Source organism: Triturus cristatus, chromosome 9 (assembly GCF_964204655.1).
Source record: "Triturus cristatus chromosome 9, aTriCri1.1, whole genome shotgun sequence".
Classification (NCBI taxonomy): domain Eukaryota; kingdom Metazoa; phylum Chordata; class Amphibia; order Caudata; family Salamandridae; genus Triturus; species Triturus cristatus.
The window spans coordinates 687,009,686-687,036,428 of NC_140592.1; the positions used below are offsets into that span (position 1 = coordinate 687,009,686).

The following is a 26,743-nucleotide window of genomic DNA, read 5'->3' on the forward strand; positions in this document are numbered from 1 at the left end:
GTATATTTGATAGGCCCAACAGGATATAAAACTATTTTTATAAAGTTGTATGGCATTGTACTGCTTGACGCTATAATAAAACATAATGAACTCGCAGATATAGCAAAATGAAAAAGGCTTCGCAGGTTGAGAACAACAGTAGTATTTACGCATAAGACTGGAAAATTAGTAAGGTCAGTCTAAGAAACGTAAATAGTTTGATTATCAAATTCACCGCGGGAATGAGACCCTTCCAAGATGGTTGTCATATTCGACAGCTACCTTTCAGTCACTTGTCTTTTTTCCGCTACGTCTTTCTTCTCTGCATTCTACAGGTTTGGAAAGAGGCACTTCCGGGGTTTCGCTCGCGCATATCCGGTGTTCAGACGTTGCACAGGCGCAGAGTAGTTCTAGCTTGCGGCCTAGTTACATTGGAGAGGATCTCAAATCGTTGTCGGAGGCCCTGTGTGTGAGTCAAGCTCGGTGAGTACCTTCGTAGTGTGTTTCACAGGCCAACCATAAATGAGTGAGGCGATCTTGGTTCTACGTTGGGTCGGCTTTTGTAGTTGAGAGACGGGGGCGAGGTGGTTAACGTTTAATTGGATACAGGCGCGGCCTTGGAGGAAGTGGGTGCTCAGAAAGCCATGCGTTATACATTTTTTTTTCCTTTATTCAAACTACACGGGCTGTAATATATCGTGTGTGTGTGTGTGTGTGTGTGTGTGTGTGTGTGTGTGTGTGTGTGTGTGTATTGAAAACAAGTGGGCGAACCTATCGGCCTGAAGTGGATGGTGGGGTCACGGCGCCGTGAAGGTGGCTTAACCTGGTTTGGCGCGAATCTGCATGTGGTTGTTTAGGGTCCTTGATAGTGAGTAAAAAGAAAGGGCTGTGAATGTGTGTGGGAGAGGTTTGCAAGTGGTGAGGAATATGCAGTGGATTGCATGACTTTACTGTATGTGGGTGAAGGGAGGGAGGCCTTGCAGTGAATAGACTAATTTAATTGGAAATGTTAACCGAACAGTTGCGGTATTTTGTTTTCTTTCAACCATCTATTCGAAATCCCTCTCTTATTGTAATGAAGCCTTAACAGCCCGTATTTTGGAAGTATGAAAACTGATTTTTCTGGTAGAAAGAATCCTGCAAATGAAGCTTTGTTCAAACAAATGGCCACGCGCAAATAGCTTAGAATTCGTATCGCAGGCTGGGGCTGATCACTTGGACCATAATGCTAGATCTTTCCTTCTCGTTTTCGCTGTGTAAGAAAACGTTTAGGAACTCGGTATGACGATATTTCTGTGTATCTAATATGACGGAGGTTTATGTGTAATCAAAGTATTGCATCTGTGCTGTGGGTAGCAGTACACCAGTGTCTAATGTTTACTTCGGGTGCAGACTGCAGTTCTGTTCTGTGCGCCACAGAACACCGCAGGCAGATAATGTGAATGCGTTCTTTTTTTAATTTTCTTTTCAATGCACACAGCATTCCAAAGGGGGTCCAAAGTGAGGCGCAGCACAAAGATGTGACAATTCCGTTTGATCTTCTGACAGGCTGGGTATTGAAAATATTAAACCATGCACTATCATATTAGCAGTTTGAAGGAGAGTTGTTTTCTTATTTATGTCTATAGTTTCACATAGTGAAAAGGGCCATACTGGACAGTTTTTGTACCCGGCTCCTAATATAGTTAGGGGGTGAAACCCCTGCAGACCACCAACTCTGCCACTTTTATGCTGCTTTGCGCCACCGCGTTCACTTCTCAAATTCCATATTCCACTGTACTAACTAATTCACCACTAATCCTTTATGGGTTCCAGAGTAGCGTGCTACTTACTCCCCAAGAAAGCGTTTCAATACCCCATCACAGTTACCAGCGCTATATAAATGCAAACCGTTTTCCCTTTTCCCGTCCCAACCCTTCTCAATCCAAATAACTGACTAATCTATCCACCACTCGAATTGCTTTCATGTTTCGCCATACTAATTCAACAGTAATCCTCATGGGTTCCAGAGTAGTTGCTACTCGCCAATAAAGTGCTTCAAAACCCCCTCAAGGGGTAGCAAGCCCTATATAAATACAAACCTCTTTCCCTCTTCTATCCCGCAACCTACCCTTCTCTATCCAAATAACTGAATAACCTATCCACCACTCAAATTACTTCATATTTCACTATACTAATTTTCAACACTAATCCTTTATGGGTGCCGGAGTAGCATCCTACTAGCCAAAAAAGCGCTTCAACACCCATCAGGGGTAACAAGCGCTATATAAATACAAACTTTTTTTTTTTCTCTCTATCTTTCCGAATCCAAATAACTGACTAACCTGTCCACCACTTAAAATTTACTTGCATGTTTCACTATACTAATTCAACACTAATCCTCTATGGTTACCGGAGTAGCGTGCTACTCGCTGAAAAAACGCTTCGACACCTCGTCAAGGGTAGTAAGCGCTATATACATGTAATTACAATACAATCAGGTCTGTGTCCCTCCATCTACTGCTGTGCCACGGGCACCTACGTTATCTCATCCCATCTAGTTGGCACTTGATCTTCTCTGTCCATCTCCTGCTGAGCAGCCACCTACTAATCAGACCTCACTGAGTCTGCCCTCGACACTGACCTTTTCCGGTCTGTGTGTGTATGGGGGGGGGGGTGTCTGGCAGTTAGTACTGAATTTATCAATACTAGTTTTTACTTAGTATTCACATGTACACTTTTTTGATTCTCATTTTTCCCAAAAGCCTATACCATTAAGCAATGGCTGTCCCAGAAGCTCGCCCTAATCATACGATCTACATCAACAACCTCAATGAGAAGATCAAGAAAGATGGTAAGCTTGGTTCGGGTACTGACATAAAGGAAAACCGGCGATTGTAATATTGTCATAAAAGTGTATGTCGTCTCTGAACGGGTTTACAGACGTATAATGATGAGCTTAAAGATTTAATTCAGTGAGTATATCGATCAAATTACAGTTCCAGAGGAAGTGGCATAGTTATGATTGATTTAAAAGTTGATTGCGGTTTTATAGACCCATTACAGCTCGTGTTTTTTTTTTTTAATTTTATTTTTACGTCTCATTCAAAGAGCATGCCCGTTGAACAGGACATCGAAATATAGTATTCTGTGGGAACATAACCAACTCCTCTTTCACTTCATTCATGGTTATTCAGCTCATTATTGGCCTTTTTTTCGAGACCTCTCATCCCAGAATTAAAGTACTTGGTGTGGATACATTGGAAAGAAGCATACCAACAAAGCTACATGCTTTCATTTCTTTTTTTTAAGTATATTGGTTGGACGTTATTAACGTAGTTATTTAGTTCCTGTACAAATATGCTAATTAGTTTTCAGTCTCGAATGTTTAGGCAGCATGAAGTGAATAATTTCACCATGACTACTTAACTTGCACCTTTCTAAACTCGATTCGGTAGCTCTACATACACATATATAGTTTGAGAAGCTCTTCCACATGTTAATTTAGTTCCTTAACATTGTATAGGGGTTCGGTTGAAATAGTGCAGAACTTGAATTGTGTAACAGATTTTTACAATTTTCCGCTGGATCTTGTCCTTTCACCTGCTATGTGATAGTAGTTGTAAAACAAGGAGTAGCCCATAACTTTTCTCAGTAAAACTGTATGTGCAAATGTATTGGCAGTGCGCTACCACACCATGCATACTCCACACAACACCTCTTTACTCCACGACACCCCAGTGTGTCCCTGCACTTTACTCCACACCTTCATTTCCTGCTGCATACTACTTTGCCACATCGTTCTATGCCACTCTAATCTGTACTCTACCATGATCCTCCCTATACTGTGAAACAATCTACTCTGCACCACTGTTATATGCCAATCTACTTTAATCCACTACACAACTCTGCAACACATTGTACTCTACTCCGCCACACTGCACTCTCACTGCGCTTTACACCAGTGCAGTAAACACCACTTTGCTTATAGCCAATACACTCTACACCAATTACTCTGCAGCACTGTACTCTGTCAGCATACGCTACAATACTCTGCCACTGCTCTTCATGCCGGTCAATTCTATTCTGTACCACTCTATGCCACTTGCACTCTGCCACCGAACTCGGCGCCACTCTACACCACTGCACACAACATTGCACACTATGCCCCTCTACACCATTGCGCTCTGTCACTGCACCCTACGCCACTGCTTTTTTCGCCACTATACTCTGGCTGCACTCTTCCATGTAACTCCACACTGCTCTTCACCGTTGCACTCTACCCCACTGGATGTTACTCCACTCAACACCATTGCGCTCTATAAACTAAAAGAAGCATTACGTTGATAACTGTGCTTTTGTTTTCAGAAGAAAAAAATGAGCCGCAGTAAGCCCCTCTGTTTTGGGCCTTTGCTACCATCTTTCGTCATTTATATCCTGGCTGGAAGAAGGTGTTTCAAAACCCCTACCCCTAATTCTTATAATCAGACTGGATACTTTTACACTTTAGTAAGGCCTACCTGACCAGAATGGTATGTTTGACAATCATATTTGCTGGCATTTTTAAAACGGTAATCAAACTTAGCTGGAATGTTTAAGTCTAGACAGATTTAAACATTGATAGTTTAATAGAATAATTTTGAAAAATGTTTGGAGGGGGTCCTACTGGGAGGGCACGGCATTAAAAATAAATAAATTTGAAAGCCACTGCTTTACTCCCTTGCGCTCCACTCCCTCCACAACACTCACCGTCCTGCCACTCCATAAGTCTTCACTTTGACATTCCATACCATGCTGAACAGCAGCCACGCTGATGTACAACATGGATGAAACATATTGGGAAATCAAATAGCTACAGTACAACAACCCATTCTAGCCTTCGACCTTTCATTGTTTCACTAGTTAATAAACATGCTGAACTAAAGTCAGCCCTAAAAATCGGAAAGTTCTGCCATACCCAAGTGTTAGGTAAGTTCTATCTCGTTCTTTATTCTGAACTTGTAAGGAGGTTTTAAGGCATATTTGAGAATATATTGATCAGGAATATAAAATGTGGTTGTGGTACCTCTTATATTTGACATTGTTTATTTAACAGCTGTATTGCTTTTAATCTTTTGCTAGAGCTGAAGAAATCGCTGTACGCTATTTTTTCTCAGTTTGGCCAAATCTTGGATATTTTGGTGTCTCGAAGTTTGAAGATGAGGGGTCAAGCATTTGTTATCTTTAAAGAAGTCAGCAGTGCCACCAATGCTTTGCGTTCCATGCAGGGCTTTCCATTCTATGACAAGCCAATGGTAAGTACCTTTTTCACCCCCCAACATTGTATTTTTGGCAAGTGTGCGACAGTGCCTAAAGATCTTAACTGGTAGAATCTTATCAAAGATCTCATGTAGTTTAATGTCCCACATGCACTACATTGTGCTGGTCGTTGCAGGCAGTCTCATTTACCAAATTGAACCACACTGTATTAGCTGCCATTGCTTTAGTTCTACATTTGTAAGCTAAATTTAAACTTTGACACCAAACGCGTTCTTCCGGCTTCCCCCCCCCCCCCCACTAATGACAAATTGAGTCAGTGTCTTGTACAAATGTAAAGCATGAAGTGCATCAAATACAATTATTGAGATTGACTCGGTTGTCCTTACCACCACAAAGAACCGTTTGCCTAAGAGGAAAGGAGAAGCACCCTGGTAAGGGTTAGTTTGTGGTGAAATAAAACTCCACCAGTGGAAAGTGTTTGAATAAAAACTTTAAATTTGTCGAACCTGGCATTGAACTGCCAATAACCCAATATATTTCTATCTAACTGGAAGCACAGAATCTTTCAAATAGTCTCTTGGCATTGTATATCCGGGGGTATATACTTGAAGTCCCCCTCACCCCCCCTTCCTATTTGCCAGCATAGGTCACGTTGCTAATACTATGACAAAAATGAAAAAATCTTAAATCCTTCACATGTAGAAAAATCTACAGCCCCAGTGCCTAAAACAGCTAGAAAAGTGAAACTGTTGGATTCTCCCACCTGCCGTTTAGCGCTTCCTTAACTGACAATCCTGCAATTTCAGGTCAACAGCTCTACAATGGCTTGCGTCTGTTCTCAATATCCCATGACCTTCGTGTAGACTGATAACTGAGATATAATTGCTTAAATCTTGCAGGAGATCTTTTAAAATCTGTTCATGGCGGCAATCCGAAAGGTTCAGAGAACAGACATCGATCACAAATTATCTAGGACTTTACAATATAAATGCAACATTTTTAAACCCTCTAAATTGACTTGCTCACAAGAACGTGACTCCCTAATAGACCAATGAATCCGTAAATCTGAAAATATAGAAAACTTGGTGCAAAAACTAACCAGGATTTCACTCGATTCAAATCTCTCTTCCACCACCACTTTGAGGATTGCAGATGAGTAGCCTTTCTGATGATAGTTTTGGGAACCTCACATGGGGTCCTGTGCACATTTTCAAGGACATCCTCCATAATTAGTGACTTATCACTTTCAGATATTGGGCATAGCTTGCCCAGCCTTTCACAGATTGCACCTCTTTTCCTTCAGCATTGACTCGGCACCTACCACCACACTGGACCTCCTTGATTTTGATTGGATCTGCTCTTGACCGTCTCTTGCTTCGAGGAACCTCCTCTGTTTGATATGGCATTCCCTGCCCTCTAAGAGAATAATGTACAAACATATTTATTTATTAAGGGCTTTCAAACCCTGTCTCTGTATTCACACAACTTTTATGTCTTGGCTCCGGTTTTAATAAAGGGGTAGGTATGCTCCTGCACAAATGCTTCTATTGCCAAACTTCATCTACACCTAGTTATGAGCATGAGGTGCAGATTAATCATTCTGTGCATATGAGCCACAGTACGGCTGTCTCGTCGCTGGTCATGGAACCGCAGTTGGGCCATAATTATATGGCTCAGCAAGATACTCTTTAATAAAGCTTCCTACCTCATTCTTGCCATGACTCAGTTCATGGTCAGAAGAGGATTTAGAAGTATGGTTGGAGTGAAAAGAGAAATGGTACACCACTCTCAAATAGTTTGAAACTGCCTAGCACGTTTTACAAAAACTGCGTGAATACAAAGACTTACATGCTCATTGTGATGTATTTGATAGGTTGCAGTCTTGGTCTAATCTAGTGGCCTATCATAGTTGACTCAAACCACCGATCGATCATCTGGCAAAGCAGACACGTTTCCAGTTGTTAAAGCGTTTCTTCTTGTATTGCATAGCAGGTCTTGTGGCTGAATGAACTAATGCATACACTCCAAATCTGTTCCTCCTTGGTCCCACGTTATAATTCCAATGGTTCTGCTCAGCCTTTCACCATTCAAAGAATGAGAAAAGGAGTGGCATCGAGTTTGAAGGTCAACATGTTACGGCATTCGTGCCAAGAGACGTGAGAGTGAGCAGGGAAGAGTGCCTTTATTTCCCCACAAAGCACACATGCAGAAAAACATTCAAGGCTAGTGAATTTGTATTAAGAGTGGGGGTGCTCCAAATGAAACCTGTCTCTGCCCTTGTGCTGCACACTTCGCTTCTTCGCCAATTCAAGGCAATGTTCTGCACGTGGATCGTTGTATGTCTCGAGAAAAAAGGCATCGTCCAAAGTACGTGCTGTGTATAGTCTGACTACAATGTAGGGCTGATTTGGATGCATTTCATTTAAAGTGATTTCATTCCGGTTGGTGTAAATTTGCTTTAATTCCATTAGGTTTACTTCCCATGAACAACCCAAATGAATACACGTACCGTATCAGCGTGATATGTCCAAAGTATGTTCTGAAAAGAGTCGAATTTATTGGTCCTGCGAAAACTAGTACAATTTGTTACCCTTGCGCATAGCAGATTCTTTACTTTGTGATTCAGAACTAAATTCAGATGCACATTTTGAATGAATTAACGTAGATAGTTATATGTGAAGAAAATATGATGCTTTAAAGAACGAATTCTTTGAACAAGGCTATTTTTTTATTTTGTACCTTATGTCTGGTATATACATCACACTTTCAAGGTCCGTTTCCATTAAAATAATCTAACCATTGACTGCCTAGTTCACATTCTGAAATATGCTACCTGTTCTGCCTTACAGAGAATCCAGTATTCAAAGATTGACTCTGATATTATAGCCAAGATGAAAGGAACCTTTGTGGAAAGAGCGAAGAAGGAAAAGAAAAAACCCAAAGCTCCAGAGCCAGTCCCGATAAAAAAGGCTGCTCCAGTGATGCAAACGGTTGTTGGACCAGCGCCTGTGAGTATCTCTCGTTCTGGGCTATCTGTTTCTGGGAATGCAGCAATTAGGTGAAAATCCTTGACTGTTGTGATGGTTATATTAAGTGTGTGTATAAACAAAAATAAAACAGCAGGTGACTTGTACCCTCACATTGAAGTTTTGAGAGATTTGGTGTAGAATTCAGCATTTTTTTGGTGGTTTATGAAGCCACTGAGCCCAACATGCTAACTTATAACTTGTTGTTGTTCAACCATTACGTTTAGGAAAATCTGACAAATGTTTTACAGTTACGTTTATTTTATAGCTGACACAGAAGAGCTGTCTGGTCTGTTTGTAATCCTGAAACTGAAGAGTGCACATGTTGTGTGTGTTTTTTTTTTAATTTTATTTATTTTTTAATAGCGCACGGATCGTTGTATTATTTCTTGGTGCTTTTCATTCTCCTGTGCAGACTTGTTCTGCAGTTTTGAGTTTACCTGACGGGATATCTTGGGGGGGGGGGGGAGAATAGCCCCCCCCCCCAAAATCTGTCTGGGTGATCAGATTGATTTTCCTATGATGGTGTCTCATTGAAGGATACAGATCATGCGAATTCAATCTAACCCAAGAGTTATTTATGTGAACTAGGCCGAAACGAACGCCTTTAAGCGCTCAGTAGCTTAAAAGTTTTAAATGATGCAAAAGCCAAGGAACGAGGGGAATTATTATTTTTCATGTTGAATGTACTATGTTTTTGCTGTGTGGATTGCTTGTCCCCCGTTTCTCCACTTTATAGTACTGTTAAAGTAGGTTTTCTGCATTAACCTTTTTAAGTAAAATGTGGCAAATCGTTCTACTGTAAAATGGTTTCTGAAACGTGTGGCTAAGCTCTGGATACGACCCATCGGTGCAATATACACTCTGCTATTGTAAGTGAAAGCCTGAGCCTGCTGATTACTAAAACTAATGTGGCATTTTTGCTTCTTCAGGGCATGCAACCAGGAATGCAGTCGATGCAACAAACTCCGCGGATGATGCACATGCAAGGACAGCCTGGGTACATGCACCCATCTGGCATGATGGCAGGAATGGGCCCAGGGCAGATGGGTCCTGGAGGCATTCCACCTTCTCAAATGATGCCTGGCCAGATGCCGCTTATGCAGCCTGTGAGTGCTTCTTTGTGTGCTGAATTGAGAGAATTTATTTTTCCTGCTCGCAAAATGTTTATCCGTGAACTTGGCAGCCTAGTTAGAGTATTTTGTTCGCAAGAATAGTTTGAGCATTAAACGCCATGAAAATTAGTTTCTTGGGTCGAGGGTGAATGAGATGCTCGCTAATATCGTGGTAGGGAGTTTCCTGTTTTGGGCTGCATGCCTTTCTGTTGGCTCCTTACCGTCTTTAGCTTAAAGCATTTGTCTTATGCCGATCACTAACCTTAATTCTACTTTATTTAAGGTAATTTGATGGTTTGTTGCAGTGTTAAGCCATTCAGCTGTATGTAAATGGTAACGCGCGTGCACAGAGATCGAACCATTAAACTGACTGGCATTAAATGCACTGTGCCCTAGTTTTAAATTTCTATTGCAGTGGAATTGACTGAAATCTTGCAAACGGTTGAACTGACTCAAACCCTGCAGTTATGACATTTACCTTTCATCGTACAATGTGATGTGTGAAGCAGAAAGTTCTCAAGTTTGTTAGCTAAGAGTCTGTTAAAATGTATGCCATCACGTGGGTTAATGTGAATATGGGAAAAAAAGGGTGATTTGAAACATTATTTCAATCTAATCTATTGGTGTGGGAAGTTAAGACCATACAATGTAGCTGTTCGTTTTGGTCAAACCCACTGTTCACAGAATCGATGGAGTGTCGCTGTCTTCTCTTCCTCGCTGCACAAACTGACTTGGCTACAATTGAATAACTTGAATTTTTTTTTTATTCCTAGCTTGAGAATCCACCAAATCACATTCTGTTCCTTACCAACCTGCCTGAAGAAACAAACGAGCTAATGCTTTCTATGCTTTTCAACCAGTAAGTTTTCTTCCTTATTGAAGCCTTTAAATATCCACGATCTGGGTGTTGTATGTGTGCATAATGATTGATTATTTTTTTTATTTTTATTTTTTTCCTTTGCATCCTTTTCTGATAAATGCTGGTAATTAGGATTGCTTGCCCAGGGTTAAACTGTCTTTGCAGAGCCCATCCTCAGTCCCTTTTACCATATCTATGACTGTTCCCATTACCCTGGCTAGCATATGTTAATTTTCTAGTTTCCTGCAGATTCTACTAATTTGCGTCCATGTTGAATTAACAGCAGTCGCCAGCCAAGTCTTTCTTGCAGTTTTATAATTAACCACACAATGTGTTTTACCTTTTTTTATTTTTATATAAATCTATATCCTGCACATGTGCTATTTATGTTACCACTTTGTGCTGTGGTCGGAGCTTAATTTGTCAAGCAATAAGTGCTGGATCCCAAAGAGACAATGTCCGCATGCAGAATACAAAAAATCCAAAGTCTTTACTCCATTTAATGCCTCTTTAATCATCCACCTGGCTTGCAGACTCTTGTCTGGTGCCTCTGGTAGTTGCCTGACCTGGAGAATGTGTCAACTGGAATGTGTCTGGAATTTTCACCGTAGGTGACCTGTGTGTCTGTTGCGGCGTGAAAATAATTGCGTCATGACGTTTAAATCCATATGGAGTTTGAGTTGCCTGTCTGGGTTCTCGCAGTGGGGGTTCTGGTCTTATGCCCCTCAGCATAACCACCTTTCCGCAAACTTGCATACAGGGGCTGGAAGTTGGGGTTTCCATGCTTCCTCCTGTAAAGTTGTCAATTCCCAAAGTCGTAAATCTCCGTTAGTGCAAGAATGTAGCTGGTGGGGACACTTGTGATTTTTTTTTTTCTCTTTTTTTTTTCATATCCGGCCCTCAAATTTATTCTCATGTGACCCATCAAGGTTTAATATTGATTTTACCATTACGGTTTTTTAATATGGGCATGCATCAAACACTTTTTACTAAATGGGATGCTTCAGACAAATGTATTCCGATTCACAATTTAACAACCTTCTTCCCCAAGTTGCAATTTGTGTGCTTTTAATGTTGAAAACGTTCAGTTGCCAATCTTACTTTAATGCATATTCAGGAAGCATGATCAGTAGGCTCAAATTGTTGATAATGTGCTATATATAGATGGAGCTATACAGATGGGGATGGCTAGATGGAATGGGTATATATAGCAAGAAGCAATTGGCTCAATGTATTAGCTTAGAGCACATGCCCTAATAGTAAAGATCTTGCGTTAATGAATCCATCTTATCTACAAGTTTGAACAACACATGCACAAGGATACAAACTTTGTCTTAATGGAACACAATAGTCTTGCAGATCTATACTGTGGGATTGCAAGGTGGCAGCCAAACAGTGGACAAAACATGAGTCTGTTGTCTTAACGTCAATATTTATGACCCCCTACGGTGGAAGTGTATCCCATTGCTTGGTGCCTCACTAGACCACTTCTGCATGAGCTGGTTACATCTTATCCTTAGAAACCAGGCATGAGATGCTTTACCCAAGATGTCAAATGGTTGTGCATTGAAAGAGAATCTTCAAGGAGTTCCAACTTCTGTAAAGCAATTGTGTGTAAAGCATGAATGAATAGGGTTTTGTTTTCTGCCAAGTTACTAAGTGCAGCTGTTTTCATTAAAGAAAAGCTGGTGTCACTTAAATCTTGGTTGCAAACAAGAGTGAAGACAGTCTGAGATTAAGATATGTTATGGAATCTAAAACCTTTTTCTGTTGCAGGTTCCCTGGATTCAAGGAGGTACGTTTGGTACCGGGCCGGCACGACATTGCCTTTGTGGAGTTCGATAATGAAGTACAGTCTGCAGCGGCCCGTGATGCACTGCAGGGCTTCAAAATCACCCAGAGCAACGCCATGAAGATTTCCTTTGCCAAGAAGTAAAGTTCTTGATTGATCCCCACAATCTTCCCTGTGGGGGAAAAAAAGCTCCAACTCGGCTTAATTGTCCAAGCCGTTAATGACTTGTATTTTAAAGCTCTCACTCGTGCACCTACTGTTTTAGATACAATTTGTTTTGTCAGGTAAGTTTGTTTCCCCAGATTACGTAGTTTTGTGTCAAGAAATTTTTTAGCATCCATTTCTCTCCCACATGTTAAAATTAGAAACCACCTAGATTCAGACTTGATTTCTCCCTGTCAAATGTTTCTGTTGAACATGCCCCTCACATCGAAGATTCATTCCAGGAAATCCATTGTGTAATCTCGCCTGCCCGGTGTACTCTGCGGTATTTGTACGAGTGTTTAGCGTGGTTGAAAGCAGCTGTAAATTATTTTTTAAAACTGTGGTTAAGCATTGCACCCAGAGTCTGCCAACCAGACACTACACCTGGAGCTTCTGTTAAATAAATGTTTTCATTTACAAACTGCATTTGCTTATTTTTGTTTTGGGCTTTCTGGAGGACGTGGTTGATAAACGTCGGTGCACTCCTTTGGATTGTGATTACTGCACTGTTCACATAGCTATTTCAGTGTTAGAAAAGCGCCTGAAAATTTAACATTCTTTGCACAGTTCAATTGTCACTCAGTTTACTTTACAGAACCCACTAACTTAAGTCACAGAAAAATAAATGTAATAAGTAACCCTGGGCGTAGTTCGCGAAGTAGCACTTCGCGAAGCTACGCAAAGTGCACTTCGCAATATGCGAGCTACGCGTAGCACTTCGCGAACTGCGTAGTCCCTTGTTCGCACTGTGCCAGATGTCGTTTTCAATGATTGCACAGTGTGGACAAGCAACCGGCACTGTGCAATCATTGAAAATGGCATCTTGCACAGTGCGAGCTGTAGTTTTCTGCTGCTCGAGTAGATTTTTACTCGAGCGGCAGCTTTCTCAACGCGAACTGGTAGTTTCTCGTCGCGAGCATGCGCGACCACTCGCAATGAGAAACCTGACCTCCTCGCGTTGGGAATCTCGCACTAAGAAAAAGTCTCGCCGGGATGTCATTTTGCTTGCTCGCGGTCGCCAACTTGCCGTTGAGGACTGCAAGCAAAAAATGACCGCAGCACTACGCTACGCGTGTTCGCACTGTGCTACGTGCAATTCGCGTAGTGCGAAGTTCGCAAACTACGCTAGCGTAGTGCTTTGCCCAGGCTTAGTAATAAGATAAGCTGACTTTTGACCTGTCCCTGACAGCCAGCAAATGTGACAAGATAACAAGATTTAATTGCATTTTTATTGTGCTTTCACTTTGTGAGCAATATAGATGCCTTTAAATCTTATCTTGTCACATTTGCTCTGCTTTCAGTTTGTCTTCCCTGAAGTTAGAGGATTTTAAACGAGCCAAAAAGGGTGAGTAGCCCCTAAAAATAGCCCGCCCTGAATAAATATTGCTCAACAATGCAAGTGGAAGAGTGGATTTTTCGAGCCCTGAGTATGTGTATATTGGGTGATGAGGCAATCTGTTTGTTTGTCCTATGGTCTTTTAACAAGTTTTTTTGGGGGGGAGGGAAAATAGGTGGGGAGGAGGATGGAAGGAAAAATGCTGGCAAGATGTGACATGGTGCAGACAAAATAAGCTTATTTTCGGATTGTATGGGTGTTGGAAACCGGGCAACCGGGTTAGCAGTCACCAGGTTCCCAGCACAAGGGTAGCTTGGCTCGAGCGGTCGGGGGTCAGGCACCGTGTTAAGCGTACGTCACACCCTCACAATAACCATGCGTTCATCCGTTCCAAAAACGACACTACACCGTAAAAATCATGAAAGAAAGTAGTTTGTCTTTATCTTATTTTCAGTTGCAAGGTTCATAAAATAAATACAGTACCATAAGACTTTTCTTGAAAATAGCAGGTCAAATAAATAATACCACAGTGGGGTTTCAATAAATAGGATCAGGTCATAAATAAGCAAGGAATAAATAGGGGTGCAATAAATACAAATGGCTAATAAATACTGTCAGACAATAAATACAATGCAGGAATAAATAGTCAGACAACAAATACAGTCAATAAATAAAGCACCTTCAATAACTTAAATAACACAATTAATGACAATTACAGTTCACATCACTTTCCTGAGGTAGATTGGTTTTACTTTGCCCAAGTACGGCTTGTGGTTATTTGGATGACATGGGGGGTGTCCCACCTAGATTGGTCAAGGCTGGGCCTGAACTGAGGTAGAATAAGGGTAACCTAAGGATCTGGTTCTCACAAAATACACAACCCCTCACAGAGGTCACTGCACCAGTCTCAGTTCACCCCTGGCACTCCCAGGCTGGTTCTAACACCCCTCTAGCCCCTAGAATGGTCTTTTAGGGCTCCACAGGGCCTCAGATGCCCTTTCTACCACTTACTGCCCTTTTCACGATGATCGGCTCCGCTCGGCGCCGGGTCGACGTCGCTGGGCGGCCTCGGTTCGGTGTCGCTGGGCGGCCTCGGTTCGGTGTCGCTGGGCGGCCTCGGTTCGGTGTCGCTGGGCGGCCTCGGTTCGGTGTCGCTGGGCGGCCTCGGTTCGGTGTCGCTGGGCGGCCTCGGTTCGGTGTCGCTGGGCGGCCTCGGTTCGGTGTCGCTGGGCGGCCTCGGTTCGGTGTCGCTGGGCGGCCTCGGTTCGGTGTCGCTGGGCGGCCTCTGTTCGGTGTCGCTGGGCGGCCTCTGTTCGGTGTCGCTGGGCGGCCTCTGTTCGGTGTCGCTGGGCGGCCTCGGTTCGGTGTCGCTGGGCGGCCTCGGTTCGGTGTCGCTGGGCGGCCTCGGTTCGGTGTCGCTGGGCGGCCTCGGTTCGGTGTCGCTGGGCGGCCTCGGTTCGGTGTCGCTGGGCGGCCTCGGTTCGGTGTCGCTGGGCGGCCTCGGTTCGGTGTCGCTGGGCGGCCTCGGTTCGGTGTCGCTGGGCGGCCTCGGTTCGGTGTCGCTGGGCGGCCTCGGCTCGGTGTCGCTGGGCGGCCTCGGCTCGATGTCGCCTTCCGGTGTCGCAGGGTCACAGTCTCCCCGCTTCCGGGTGTCTCCGGAGTGCGATCTCCACTCCCGACCTCTGGCGCGCTTCACCTCGACCTCTGACGGCTCCGGGTACGGCGTCTGCTTTCTGTCAGCGCCGCTTCTCCACCTCAGGTCTCCAGGCTTCTCGACGTCAGGACTCCAGGAGGACACCGCTAAACAGGTCAGGAGCTTGCTGGTCTTCTTCTTTAAGGCCTCTTCACAATATTTAGGTCCTTAAGATGGTTTTTCTGATCTTGATCCCACACAGGGCTCTAGGCTGGGCTTGGTCAGTAGGGACTAGCATCAAGGGTGGGTTTCTGGACCCCACTCCAAGCACTGGTTTCCACCCCTGCTGCCTTACTCCGACCTCCTTCTGAACTGGTCCTCTCTCCTCTCTAGTCAGATGCCAACTGCCACTCTGAGATGGCCTCCCAACATTCTAAACTGCCTCTCCCTGTCACAGGGTTCCAGAATGTTACGGAAGGTTCTAGAAATCTCCAGTGGGTTCTGATGATGTCACAGGTGACAATGGGTGGCCACCATTTTGTGTCTCAGGCCCTCAGACAGAAGTTCCAGGGGTAGGGAAAATGGCTCCCTGACCCTGCATCAACACTAACAAGCATTTACAATGCAATGGTCTCGGCATTGTTAAAGTTAGAGCTATTGGCATTGCTCATGACATTATTTTTGTTTATGTTTTAGTTTTTAAAACATTTAAAGAAACGTCATTGTTATTTACAATGTCAATAGCTTTGGATCAACACTAGGGTAGATGACTTGGGGATGCTTGCTGGGTCGTGAGAGAGATATTGGGGAATGCAAGGAAAAGGCAGAATGGAAAAAGAAAGAAAAGAGGTGGAAGCGTAGGGCGGGGTTTTATTATTGCAATGTTCACAAGTCTGGAGTTTAAGGGAGGGGGAATTACAGGATTTTAATGTATTAGTGAGGTTTCGTTGATGATGTTTACTGCAATGTTATGAAGTCAGGTAGTCATAGGCTCCAATAACCAAGTAGGCAGGCGGTTTCAGCATTTAGCAGAAGGATCTTTCCAGTTAAGAGAATATAAACTTGTTGCCACGGTAAAACTGGAAGACAGGTTGTAGCACTAAAGTGACAGTAGTTTGGTATTTGGGGGAGGGGGGGGGAAGGGGGGAGGGAAACACGGTATCTGCATATTCACCCGGGGAGGGAAGGCTCAAGGAAGGCAAAGAGTAAGTTTGGGGTTTTGGAGCAAAATAGGGGGGGGGGTTCACATGGGGGGGATTGCAGGAGTGTGAGGGAGTCTAGGGAATGAAAGGAAAAGGCTGCAATGGAAGATAAGAGAAAGAGGTAGAAGCATATGGTGGGGTTTTGCAATTGCAATGTTCATAAATTGGGATTAAGGAAGCGGGAAATGACAGGGCAATTACCAGGGCAAAGTTACCAATGCAGCAGCGTTCAAGAGCATGCACAGTTGTCAGAGAGGAGGAGGGAATTCAAAAGGACAAATAGCTGGGTTAATGCCGCGCAGGCCAGACCGCGGGAAAACGGAATAATAAGTTAAAGCCATTTGCTTTGCTAATGGTATTGTATAGCAAAGCAAATAGCTTTCACTTAATGAAAGGCGAGACGTATAGCATTTTTAATGTCACCTAGGAGTCATCATTGTCTTGTGTAACATTTCCAATACCTTGACTTGCACACTTATGAGTCATTAGCTCTGCATAATAAGTGTGATGTAAAGCGCTCGATAACCTACAATGGGATGAGTATCGCAATAAAATAAATTAAATACATGTGAGAGAGGGTCTGTAGAGAGCTGATCGGCACGGGTGGTAGCAAGAGAATCCGTGGAGAAAGAGGACTTTGAGGATGTGAAATCTACAGCCAGCAAATACTATTGCAATAAAGCAGGTCCTATTCCTACTTCTGTGTCAGTGACAAGTCCTGTTTTTAATGTTTGGAAATCTGGCCTTCCTACCAGCAATAATGATGATGTGAGAGGATGTGGCCCAACGGGCAGAGCTGCCGACTTCATTACGTTGTGACCTAGTCATAGTTCTAAGAATGCTTGCGTGCAAAGCCAGAGATAGAGACAGAAACCATCGCGTCCTAGCAGTCACAGGCAGTGAAGACCCAGAGACCCAGTAGTGGCTAAATCCTGGATCTGGAAACCAAGGGTTGTACCATATGAACCCTGTTATTCCATCTTCAGTGTACGTTTATTCACTACAGTACTATTAAGAAGCACTATTCTTTGGTACAAATAGCAGTACTTGAACGAACTGTGTAATCCTTTCTCACCACTCACCTCTATTACAGCTTTAAGAAAGGATGTGGCATAACAACCAGAGCTGCCGACTTGGAACTGGGGATGCGGGTTCAAGTCTTGGCATCTGCTCAACATTCCGTGATTCTAGCCAAATCCCTTAATCTCCCTATGCCTACAAAAAATGAATGCGTCCATGTAAAACGCTCCTATACCTTCGGGTCAAGTTCGCACTATACATTAAAAGTGAATCAGTTTACAGTAACTGCCGATGACGCCAATTATGTGCAATCTCGAGGGACCCAGTGGCAAATGGGTGTCCCTTCGTTGATTGACATACAGTAATGGGGAGCAAAGGCCTTCAGCGCCTGGCTGCATTTAATTTGCTAACTCTTCCCACGTCAGTGGGGGGTGTGGCATTACAGCCTGACAGGCCTCAGAAGCCAAGGCTAAAAGCAGGGCAGCCCAGCTAAACCTGCAACATCTGGCACATGCGTACCAGTGCCATGTGCCTACTATGATACCAAAAACAGGGTTTGGCTCATATGTAGCAAGGCCAAGCCTACTGTACTTAAATAACTAAGAAGAGCGCCAGTGCTGCAACTAACTTCGGATTCTGTTTCTAGTGCATTGAACAAAACAAATGCCACCACAACCACTTTTTCCGTTGGATTTAATCCACAGCTTTTTTTTAAACAATTACATTCAATTTCTAACAAAACCACAAATTATTGCCTGTAGCTCTTTACATTTTTTGACTTTCTTTAACAAGTAAGACAAGCCACCCTTTTCCCATTCTTAAAAGACTCTGTTATACTTGCAACTCTGATACTCTTGTGCACACTCTCAACAGACCAATCGCTCTGTCATATATCCAAAATTTCAGAGCTACAGGCAATAATTTGTGGTTTTGTTAGAAATGTAATGTTTTTTGTTATTTATGTGCCTACTATGGCAATCTGTGCTCTGGGGGAAAAAAATCAGACAATGATTTAATTTCCTAATGGCAAGTGTTACAGCTTCCAAAAACCCTAACAAAACAAACCTTGACAAAGCTAAATGGCTCGCAGCCAAAACCTGACCAATGGGCTCTGCCAGTGCTTGTTTAAGTATACCGTACCTGCGCATACAGGTACGGTAAGAACAACAGGTAAGAAGATCCCTGACCTTTGTTCATTTGTGAAAACATTTACAAGTACTCTTGTACCGTTCCCCCTGAACTCAGGTATAAAGTCGAAGTTATTATTTAGTGGTTTGAAACACGCTCAAAAGGTGAAAAGGCTACATGGCGCTAAAAACAACTCACTGCAGCTGCTTCCGACTTTCACTGGAAGAAGGACGTGAGGCAGGCAGCACTCCGAAAATCTGGAATGTTATCCATACTACTACTCCTGCTCTACTTTCAAAAACCGTTAAATATCGTCTCTTCCAGCGATTCTGTCAACTACGATTTGAACGTCATTTGCTCCTTCAACTTCCTTCCTTTCCTTTTATGCTGCTCGTTGTACCACACTCTAATCACGTATGTGACGCATCCTAGAAATTGTACCAAATCTGCAGGTTTTGCATTTATATGTATTGTGTGTGTATCTGTAGATATTCATACACAACTATATATACACACACGCACAACACGATAGGTGTCATTTGCATCTTATTTTTCTCTCTGTGGTTTGCTCTATCTGCTGAAATTCCTAACAATCCACTTCTGGTAAATCGCGTTAACACCCCTTGGGCCTAATTCGAGCAAATAGACAAAACCCCATTAAATAAATAAATGCTAGCGAAATGTATTCATAGATCAAGTGAAGGAATAATCAAGACCCCCGAGCCCCGGCTACTTTTAAACTTTGCTGTACAAAGCAGGAGGGCATGGAAAGGAACATAATAGGCATATCTCTGGGGCATAACAGAAAGTCCTCGTAAAAGGTGTGAGGAATCATAAGTAGGCCCTAAAAAGGATTCTCGGTTGGGCTCGGAATCGTTACAATAAACCAAGGGTTGGGTTGCGGTAGGAAGAGATACTATCCCTTCTTCCTGGACTGAATAAAACGCCCATGGAGTCCTGTAATGCCGAAGCCTTATTAGCGAATAGCAGGGATGTCCACCATAACCGCTAATGACGTAATCTACACAAAATATAACTAGTGCCAGAACAGTCTGGAATGTTGTAGCTCATGTTTTTGGAGGTAGCGCTCCAAATGCTTCTTTTTCCCCACTAAATTTCAGTCTTTGAAATCATAAACATTTGGGTGAGCACGGACAAGACCGCCTCGATGCGTGCTCCATAACCTGCAGCACACTGAGGCTGCCTTGTAAATGGCCACCCAACTCTTTCAGGTTACAAAGAACGGAGCAGCAGGCGTGTTAACCAACTAAGCTGCCTACCCCCAAGACTCGGGGGGCACAGGAGTCTTACCACACATGTTTGAAAGCACGTCCTCCGTCATGGTTCAGCGCCAGTACGCTTCGGCGTTTTATAAGCCTCTAGAAAATCGATTGTGGGGGCAGGGGGTAGAAATGCGTGTGACACGTAGTGAGGGGGGAGGGGTGCTGGCTGCACAGGGAAAGCCCACGCAAGAATGGAGGGGTGAAAGGTGCTGGCTGCACAGGAAAAGCCCACACAAGAATGGATGCCGCCTAAAGTGACTTGATTATGATTATGGCTCTAAAATAACGTCTCGAGTTGAGTTCCGTGGATTGGAGTTGGCGTTTCAGGGCTGCGTGGGAATTCAAGCCAAAGCCTCAAGCAACCTGCAGCACACTGAGGCTGCCTTGTAAATGGCCACCCAACTTTTTCAGGTTACAAAGAACGGAGCAGCAGGCGTGTTAACCAACTAAGCTGCCTACCCCCAAGACTCGGGAGGCACAGGAGTCTTATCACACATGTTTGAAAGCACGTCCTCCGTCATGGTTCAGCGCTAGTAGGCTTCGGCGTTTTATAAGCCTCTAGAAAATCGATTGTGGGGGCAGGGGGTAGAATTGCGTGTGACACGTAGTGAGGGGGGAGGGGTGCTGGCTGCACAGGGAAAGCCCACGCAAGAATGGAGGGGTGGCGGAAGAGGTTGAAGGCAAACCCACTGGCATATGTACAGAAGAGGGGCACAGGGAAAATATATTGTTGATTACATTGCAAAGTAATATATACTATTTATTGCTCAAAGTTGAAAAGCTTTGTCATTGTTGCAATGGTTTAAATTATGGGTGCAAGGTATGTCCAGAATAGAAGACTTCATCCCATCAGCGTTGAATTTGTAAAAAAGTACAATTTAGTTTAGGAGTATATGAATATAATTTATATCCTGAAAGTATGTCATGTGCCTGCCTCTCCTGGACCGTTGCTTGACACTCTAGTTTAAAAGTCTGAACAGCTAAACACATACCTGACTCTTAAAGCAGGCACTCAAGCCACTGAGCTACCCTTTATATGTTAACAGTGATAGGACAACCACAGGGAAAGAAACGGACGGTGGATAACGTCGGAGCTGGGGGCATGGAGGGTGACAGACTGTAGAAGCTGACAAGAGCCTAGAGAATCAGTCCCTGGGGAGTGTGCGGGGAGAGCAGAGAGGGAGGCCCAGAGCAGGGAGACAGTGACGGAGCTCAGCTGCGATGAGTGAGATCCGTCCGTCTCCTTTTCGGCAGCGCTGCAGTTCAGCGCGCGCAGGGCTCTTCGGCGTGGGACGTTGCCGTGCTGGACTGATACCCGAGAGGCAGCAAGTTGTCATAGCACAGTTAATCTGCCACCCCAGGTAGGATCCGCAATAAATCACCCGCCATCTGACGCCCAGCACTCCCCATTCCGGCCCTGCTTTTCTGTAAGATCGGTGAGATGCTATCACGGACCTCATGGAAGATCAAGCTACCCTGCAACGAGAAGTACATTACAGTGCATCTCTGCCTTCGTTTGATAGCCCGGGTAAGAGGGGAACGGAGGCCGGGCGGGACAGCAGAGGCAGAGTAGAGAGGAGGCGGGGGCTTAAGAAGAGGAGATGAAGGGGGGGGGGGGGGGAGGAGAAAGGATGCGAGAGAGCGAAGGAGAGACATTTTGGAAGAAGAGATGTGTAAAGAGAGGGAGTGGGTGAAAGTAAGGGGAGAGAGAGTACGATCTGGAGATAGACACCGAGAGGAGGAGAGGGAAGAAGATAATTCAGAAGAGTGAGAAGGAGAGGGAGTTGAGAAGAATGGGAGACAATCAACAAACAAGCACACCACTGCCTTTCTCCGAGGCAGAAATGCCTCGGAGAAACGCAGCAGCGGTTTCAGATTCGGGGGCGTGGCTAAAAAGTGGAAAGAACAGCAAGGAACACGCCCCCGAATCTGAAAAAGACGGAGCCTATTTGGAGGGACGGCTCTCTCCTCCAACGGCTGGCCTCCGTTTAGGAAGCCAGCCAATGGAGGAGAAGCAAAAAGAGAGGCGGGCTAAATAGCCACTCTAGGAAACATTAAATCTCGACTTCCGGTTCTGCCTTCGGCAGACCGGTAGTCCTCGACCTAAAAAGTCTGGTGGTTCCCAAAAAGGAACAAGCATTTACAATGCAATGGTCTCGGCATTGTTAAAGTTAGAGCTATTGGCATTGCTCATGACATTATTTTTGTTTATGTTTTAGTTTTTAAAACATTTAAAGAAACGTCATTGTTATTTACAATGTCAATAGCTTTGGATCAACACTAGGGTAGATGACTTGGGGATGCTTGCTGGGTCGTGAGAGAGATATTGGGGAATGCAAGGAAAAGGCAGAATGGAAAAAGAAAGAAAAGAGGTGGAAGCGTAGGGCGGGGTTTTATTATTGCAATGTTCACAAGTCTGGAGTTTAAGGGAGGGGGAATTACAGGATTTTAATGTATTAGTGAGGTTTCGTTGATGATGTTTACTGCAATGTTATGAAGTCAGGTAGTCATAGGCTCCAATAACCAAGTAGGCAGGCGGTTTCAGCATTTAGCAGAAGGATCTTTCCAGTTAAGAGAATATAAACTTGTTGCCACGGTAAAACTGGAAGACAGGTTGTAGCACTAAAGTGACAGTAGTTTGGTATTTGGGGGAGGGGGGGGGAAGGGGGGAGGGAAACACGGTATCTGCATATTCACCCGGGGAGGGAAGGCTCAAGGAAGGCAAAGAGTAAGTTTGGGGTTTTGGAGCAAAATAGGGGGGGGGTTTCACATGGGGGGGATTGCAGGAGTGTGAGGGAGTCTAGGGAATGAAAGGAAAAGGCTGCAATGGAAGATAAGAGAAAGAGGTAGAAGCATATGGTGGGGTTTTGCAATTGCAATGTTCATAAATTGGGATTAAGGAAGCGGGAAATGACAGGGCAATTACCAGGGCAAAGTTACCAATGCAGCAGCGTTCAAGAGCATGCACAGTTGTCAGAGAGGAGGAGGGAATTCAAAAGGACAAATAGCTGGGTTAATGCCGCGCAGGCCAGACCGCGGGAAAACGGAATAATAAGTTAAAGCCATTTGCTTTGCTAATGGTATTGTATAGCAAAGCAAATAGCTTTCACTTAATGAAAGGCGAGACGTATAGCATTTTTAATGTCACCTAGGAGTCATCATTGTCTTGTGTAACATTTCCAATACCTTGACTTGCACACTTATGAGTCATTAGCTCTGCATAATAAGTGTGATGTAAAGCGCTCGATAACCTACAATGGGATGAGTATCGCAATAAAATAAATTAAATACATGTGAGAGAGGGTCTGTAGAGAGCTGATCGGCACGGGTGGTAGCAAGAGAATCCGTGGAGAAAGAGGACTTTGAGGATGTGAAATCTACAGCCAGCAAATACTATTGCAATAAAGCAGGTCCTATTCCTACTTCTGTGTCAGTGACAAGTCCTGTTTTTAATGTTTGGAAATCTGGCCTTCCTACCAGCAATAATGATGATGTGAGAGGATGTGGCCCAACGGGCAGAGCTGCCGACTTCATTACGTTGTGACCTAGTCATAGTTCTAAGAATGCTTGCGTGCAAAGCCAGAGATAGAGACAGAAACCATCGCGTCCTAGCAGTCACAGGCAGTGAAGACCCAGAGACCCAGTAGTGGCTAAATCCTGGATCTGGAAACCAAGGGTTGTACCATATGAACCCTGTTATTCCATCTTCAGTGTACGTTTATTCACTACAGTACTATTAAGAAGCACTATTCTTTGGTACAAATAGCAGTACTTGAACGAACTGTGTAATCCTTTCTCACCACTCACCTCTATTACAGCTTTAAGAAAGGATGTGGCATAACAACCAGAGCTGCCGACTTGGAACTGGGGATGCGGGTTCAAGTCTTGGCATCTGCTCAACATTCCGTGATTCTAGCCAAATCCCTTAATCTCCCTATGCCTACAAAAAATGAATGCGTCCATGTAAAACGCTCCTATACCTTCGGGTCAAGTTCGCACTATACATTAAAAGTGAATCAGTTTACAGTAACTGCCGATGACGCCAATTATGTGCAATCTCGAGGGACCCAGTGGCAAATGGGTGTCCCTTCGTTGATTGACATACAGTAATGGGGAGCAAAGGCCTTCAGCGCCTGGCTGCATTTAATTTGCTAACTCTTCCCACGTCAGTGGGGGGTGTGGCATTACAGCCTGACAGGCCTCAGAAGCCAAGGCTAAAAGCAGGGCAGCCCAGCTAAACCTGCAACATCTGGCACATGCGTACCAGTGCCATGTGCCTACTATGATACCAAAAACAGGGTTTGGCTCATATGTAGCAAGGCCAAGCCTACTGTACTTAAATAACTAAGAAGAGCGCCAGTGCTGCAACTAACTTCGGATTCTGTTTCTAGTGCATTGAACAAAACAAATGCCACCACAACCACTTTTTCCGTTGGATTTAATCCACAGCTTTTTTTTAAACAATTACATTCAATTTCTAACAAAACCACAAATTATTGCCTGTAGCTCTTTACATTTTTTGACTTTCTTTAACAAGTAAGACAAGCCACCCTTTTCCCTTTTCCCATTCTTAAAAGACTCTGTTATACTTGCAACTCTGATACTCTTGTGCACACTCTCAACAGACCAATCGCTCTGTCATATATCCAAAATTTCAGAGCTACAGGCAATAATTTGTGGTTTTGTTAGAAATGTAATGTTTTTTGTTATTTATGTGCCTACTATGGCAATCTGTGCTCTGGGGGAAAAAAATCAGACAATGATTTAATTTCCTAATGGCAAGTGTTACAGCTTCCAAAAACCCTAACAAAACAAACCTTGACAAAGCTAAATGGCTCGCAGCCAAAACCTGACCAATGGGCTCTGCCAGTGCTTGTTTAAGTATACCGTACCTGCGCATACAGGTACGGTAAGAACAACAGGTAAGAAGATCCCTGACCTTTGTTCATTTGTGAAAACATTTACAAGTACTCTTGTACCGTTCCCCCTGAACTCAGGTATAAAGTCGAAGTTATTATTTAGTGGTTTGAAACACGCTCAAAAGGTGAAAAGGCTACATGGCGCTAAAAACAACTCACTGCAGCTGCTTCCGACTTTCACTGGAAGAAGGACGTGAGGCAGGCAGCACTCCGAAAATCTGGAATGTTATCCATACTACTACTCCTGCTCTACTTTCAAAAACCGTTAAATATCGTCTCTTCCAGCGATTCTGTCAACTACGATTTGAACGTCATTTGCTCCTTCAACTTCCTTCCTTTCCTTTTATGCTGCTCGTTGTACCACACTCTAATCACGTATGTGACGCATCCTAGAAATTGTACCAAATCTGCAGGTTTTGCATTTATATGTATTGTGTGTGTATCTGTAGATATTCATACACAACTATATATACACACACGCACAACACGATAGGTGTCATTTGCATCTTATTTTTCTCTCTGTGGTTTGCTCTATCTGCTGAAATTCCTAACAATCCACTTCTGGTAAATCGCGTTAACACCCCTTGGGCCTAATTCGAGCAAATACACAAAACCCCATTAAATAAATAAATGCTAGCGAAATGTATTCATAGATCAAGTGAAGGAATAATCAAGACCCCCGAGCCCCGGCTACTTTTAAACTTTGCTGTACAAAGCAGGAGGGCATGGAAAGGAACATAATAGGCATATCTCTGGGGCATAACAGAAAGTCCTCGTAAAAGGTGTGAGGAATCATAAGTAGGCCCTAAAAAGGATTCTCGGTTGGGCTCGGAATCGTTACAATAAACCAAGGGTTGGGTTGCGGTAGGCGGTGGGAAGAGATACTATCCCTTCTTCCTGGACTGAATAAAACGCCCATGGAGTCCTGTAATGCCGAAGCCTTATTAGCGAATAGCAGGGATGTCCACCATAACCGCTAATGACGTAATCTACACAAAATATAACTAGTGCCAGAACAGTCTGGAATGTTGTAGCTCATGTTTTTGGAGGTAGCGCTCCAAATGCTTCTTTTTCCCCACTAAATTTCAGTCTTTGAAATCATAAACATTTGGGTGAGCACGGACAAGACCGCCTCGATGCGTGCTCCATAACCTGCAGCACACTGAGGCTGCCTTGTAAATGGCCACCCAACTCTTTCAGGTTACAAAGAACGGAGCAGCAGGCGTGTTAACCAACTAAGCTGCCTACCCCCAAGACTCGGGAGGCACAGGAGTCTTACCACACATGTTTGAAAGCACGTCCTCCGTCATGGTTCAGCGCCAGTAGGCTTCGGCGTTTTATAAGCCTCTAGAAAATCGATTGTGGGGGCAGGGGGTAGAATTGCGTGTGACACGTAGTGAGGGGGGAGGGGTGCTGGCTGCACAGGGAAAGCCCACGCAAGAATGGAGGGGTGAAAGGTGCTGGCTGCACAGGAAAAGCCCACACAAGAATGGATGCCGCCTAAAGTGACTTGATTATGATTATGGCTCTAAAATAACGTCTCCGTGGATTGGAGTTGGCGTTTCAGGGCTGCGTGGGAATTCAAGCCAAAGCCTCAAGCAACCTGCAGCACACTGAGGCTGCCTTGTAAATGGCCACCCAACTTTTTCAGGTTACAAAGAACGGAGCAGCAGGCGTGTTAACCAACTAAGCTGCCTACCCCCAAGACTCGGGAGGCACAGGAGTCTTATCACACATGTTTGAAAGCACGTCCTCCGTCATGGTTCAGCGCTAGTAGGCTTCGGCGTTTTATAAGCCTCTAGAAAATCGATTGTGGGGGCAGGGGGTAGAATTGCGTGTGACACGTAGTGAGGGGGGAGGGGTGCTGGCTGCACAGGGAAAGCCCACGCAAGAATGGAGGGGTGGCGGAAGAGGTTGAAGGCAAACCCACTGGCATATGTACAGAAGAGGGGCACAGGGAAAATATATTGTTGATTACATTGCAAAGTAATATATACTATTTATTGCTC

The 26,743-nt window shown here is 44.1% G+C and overlaps 2 protein-coding genes across 2 annotated transcripts in view; one reads left to right on the forward strand and one right to left on the reverse strand.

The window, feature by feature from the left end:
• The window catches only part of ACTMAP (actin maturation protease), a 222,185-nt gene that overhangs the window by 177,486 nt on the left and 17,956 nt on the right, over positions 1-26,743 (reverse strand). The window lies entirely within an intron of this gene.
• Positions 324-12,634, forward strand: SNRPA (small nuclear ribonucleoprotein polypeptide A). The gene is made up of 7 exons (XM_085625777.1): positions 324-462; positions 2,724-2,812; positions 5,080-5,252; positions 8,067-8,225; positions 9,176-9,352; positions 10,132-10,217; positions 11,994-12,634. Exons 2-7 carry the CDS (start codon positions 2,740-2,742, stop codon positions 12,151-12,153), a joined length of 828 nt encoding a protein of 275 aa, XP_085481903.1. The 5' UTR covers positions 324-462; positions 2,724-2,739; the 3' UTR covers positions 12,154-12,634.

Bases quoted from the DNA above. Each gene is read 5' to 3' on its own strand.
- SNRPA (XM_085625777.1), top strand. From the start codon at position 2,740: ATGGCTGTCCCAGAAGCTCGCCCTAATCATACGATCTACATCAACAAC. The intron at 8,226-9,175 runs GTGAGTATCTCT...TTGCTTCTTCAG, and splicing joins CGGTTGTTGGACCAGCGCCT to GGCATGCAACCAGGAATGCA. The intron at 10,218-11,993 runs GTAAGTTTTCTT...TTTCTGTTGCAG, and splicing joins CTTTCTATGCTTTTCAACCA to GTTCCCTGGATTCAAGGAGG.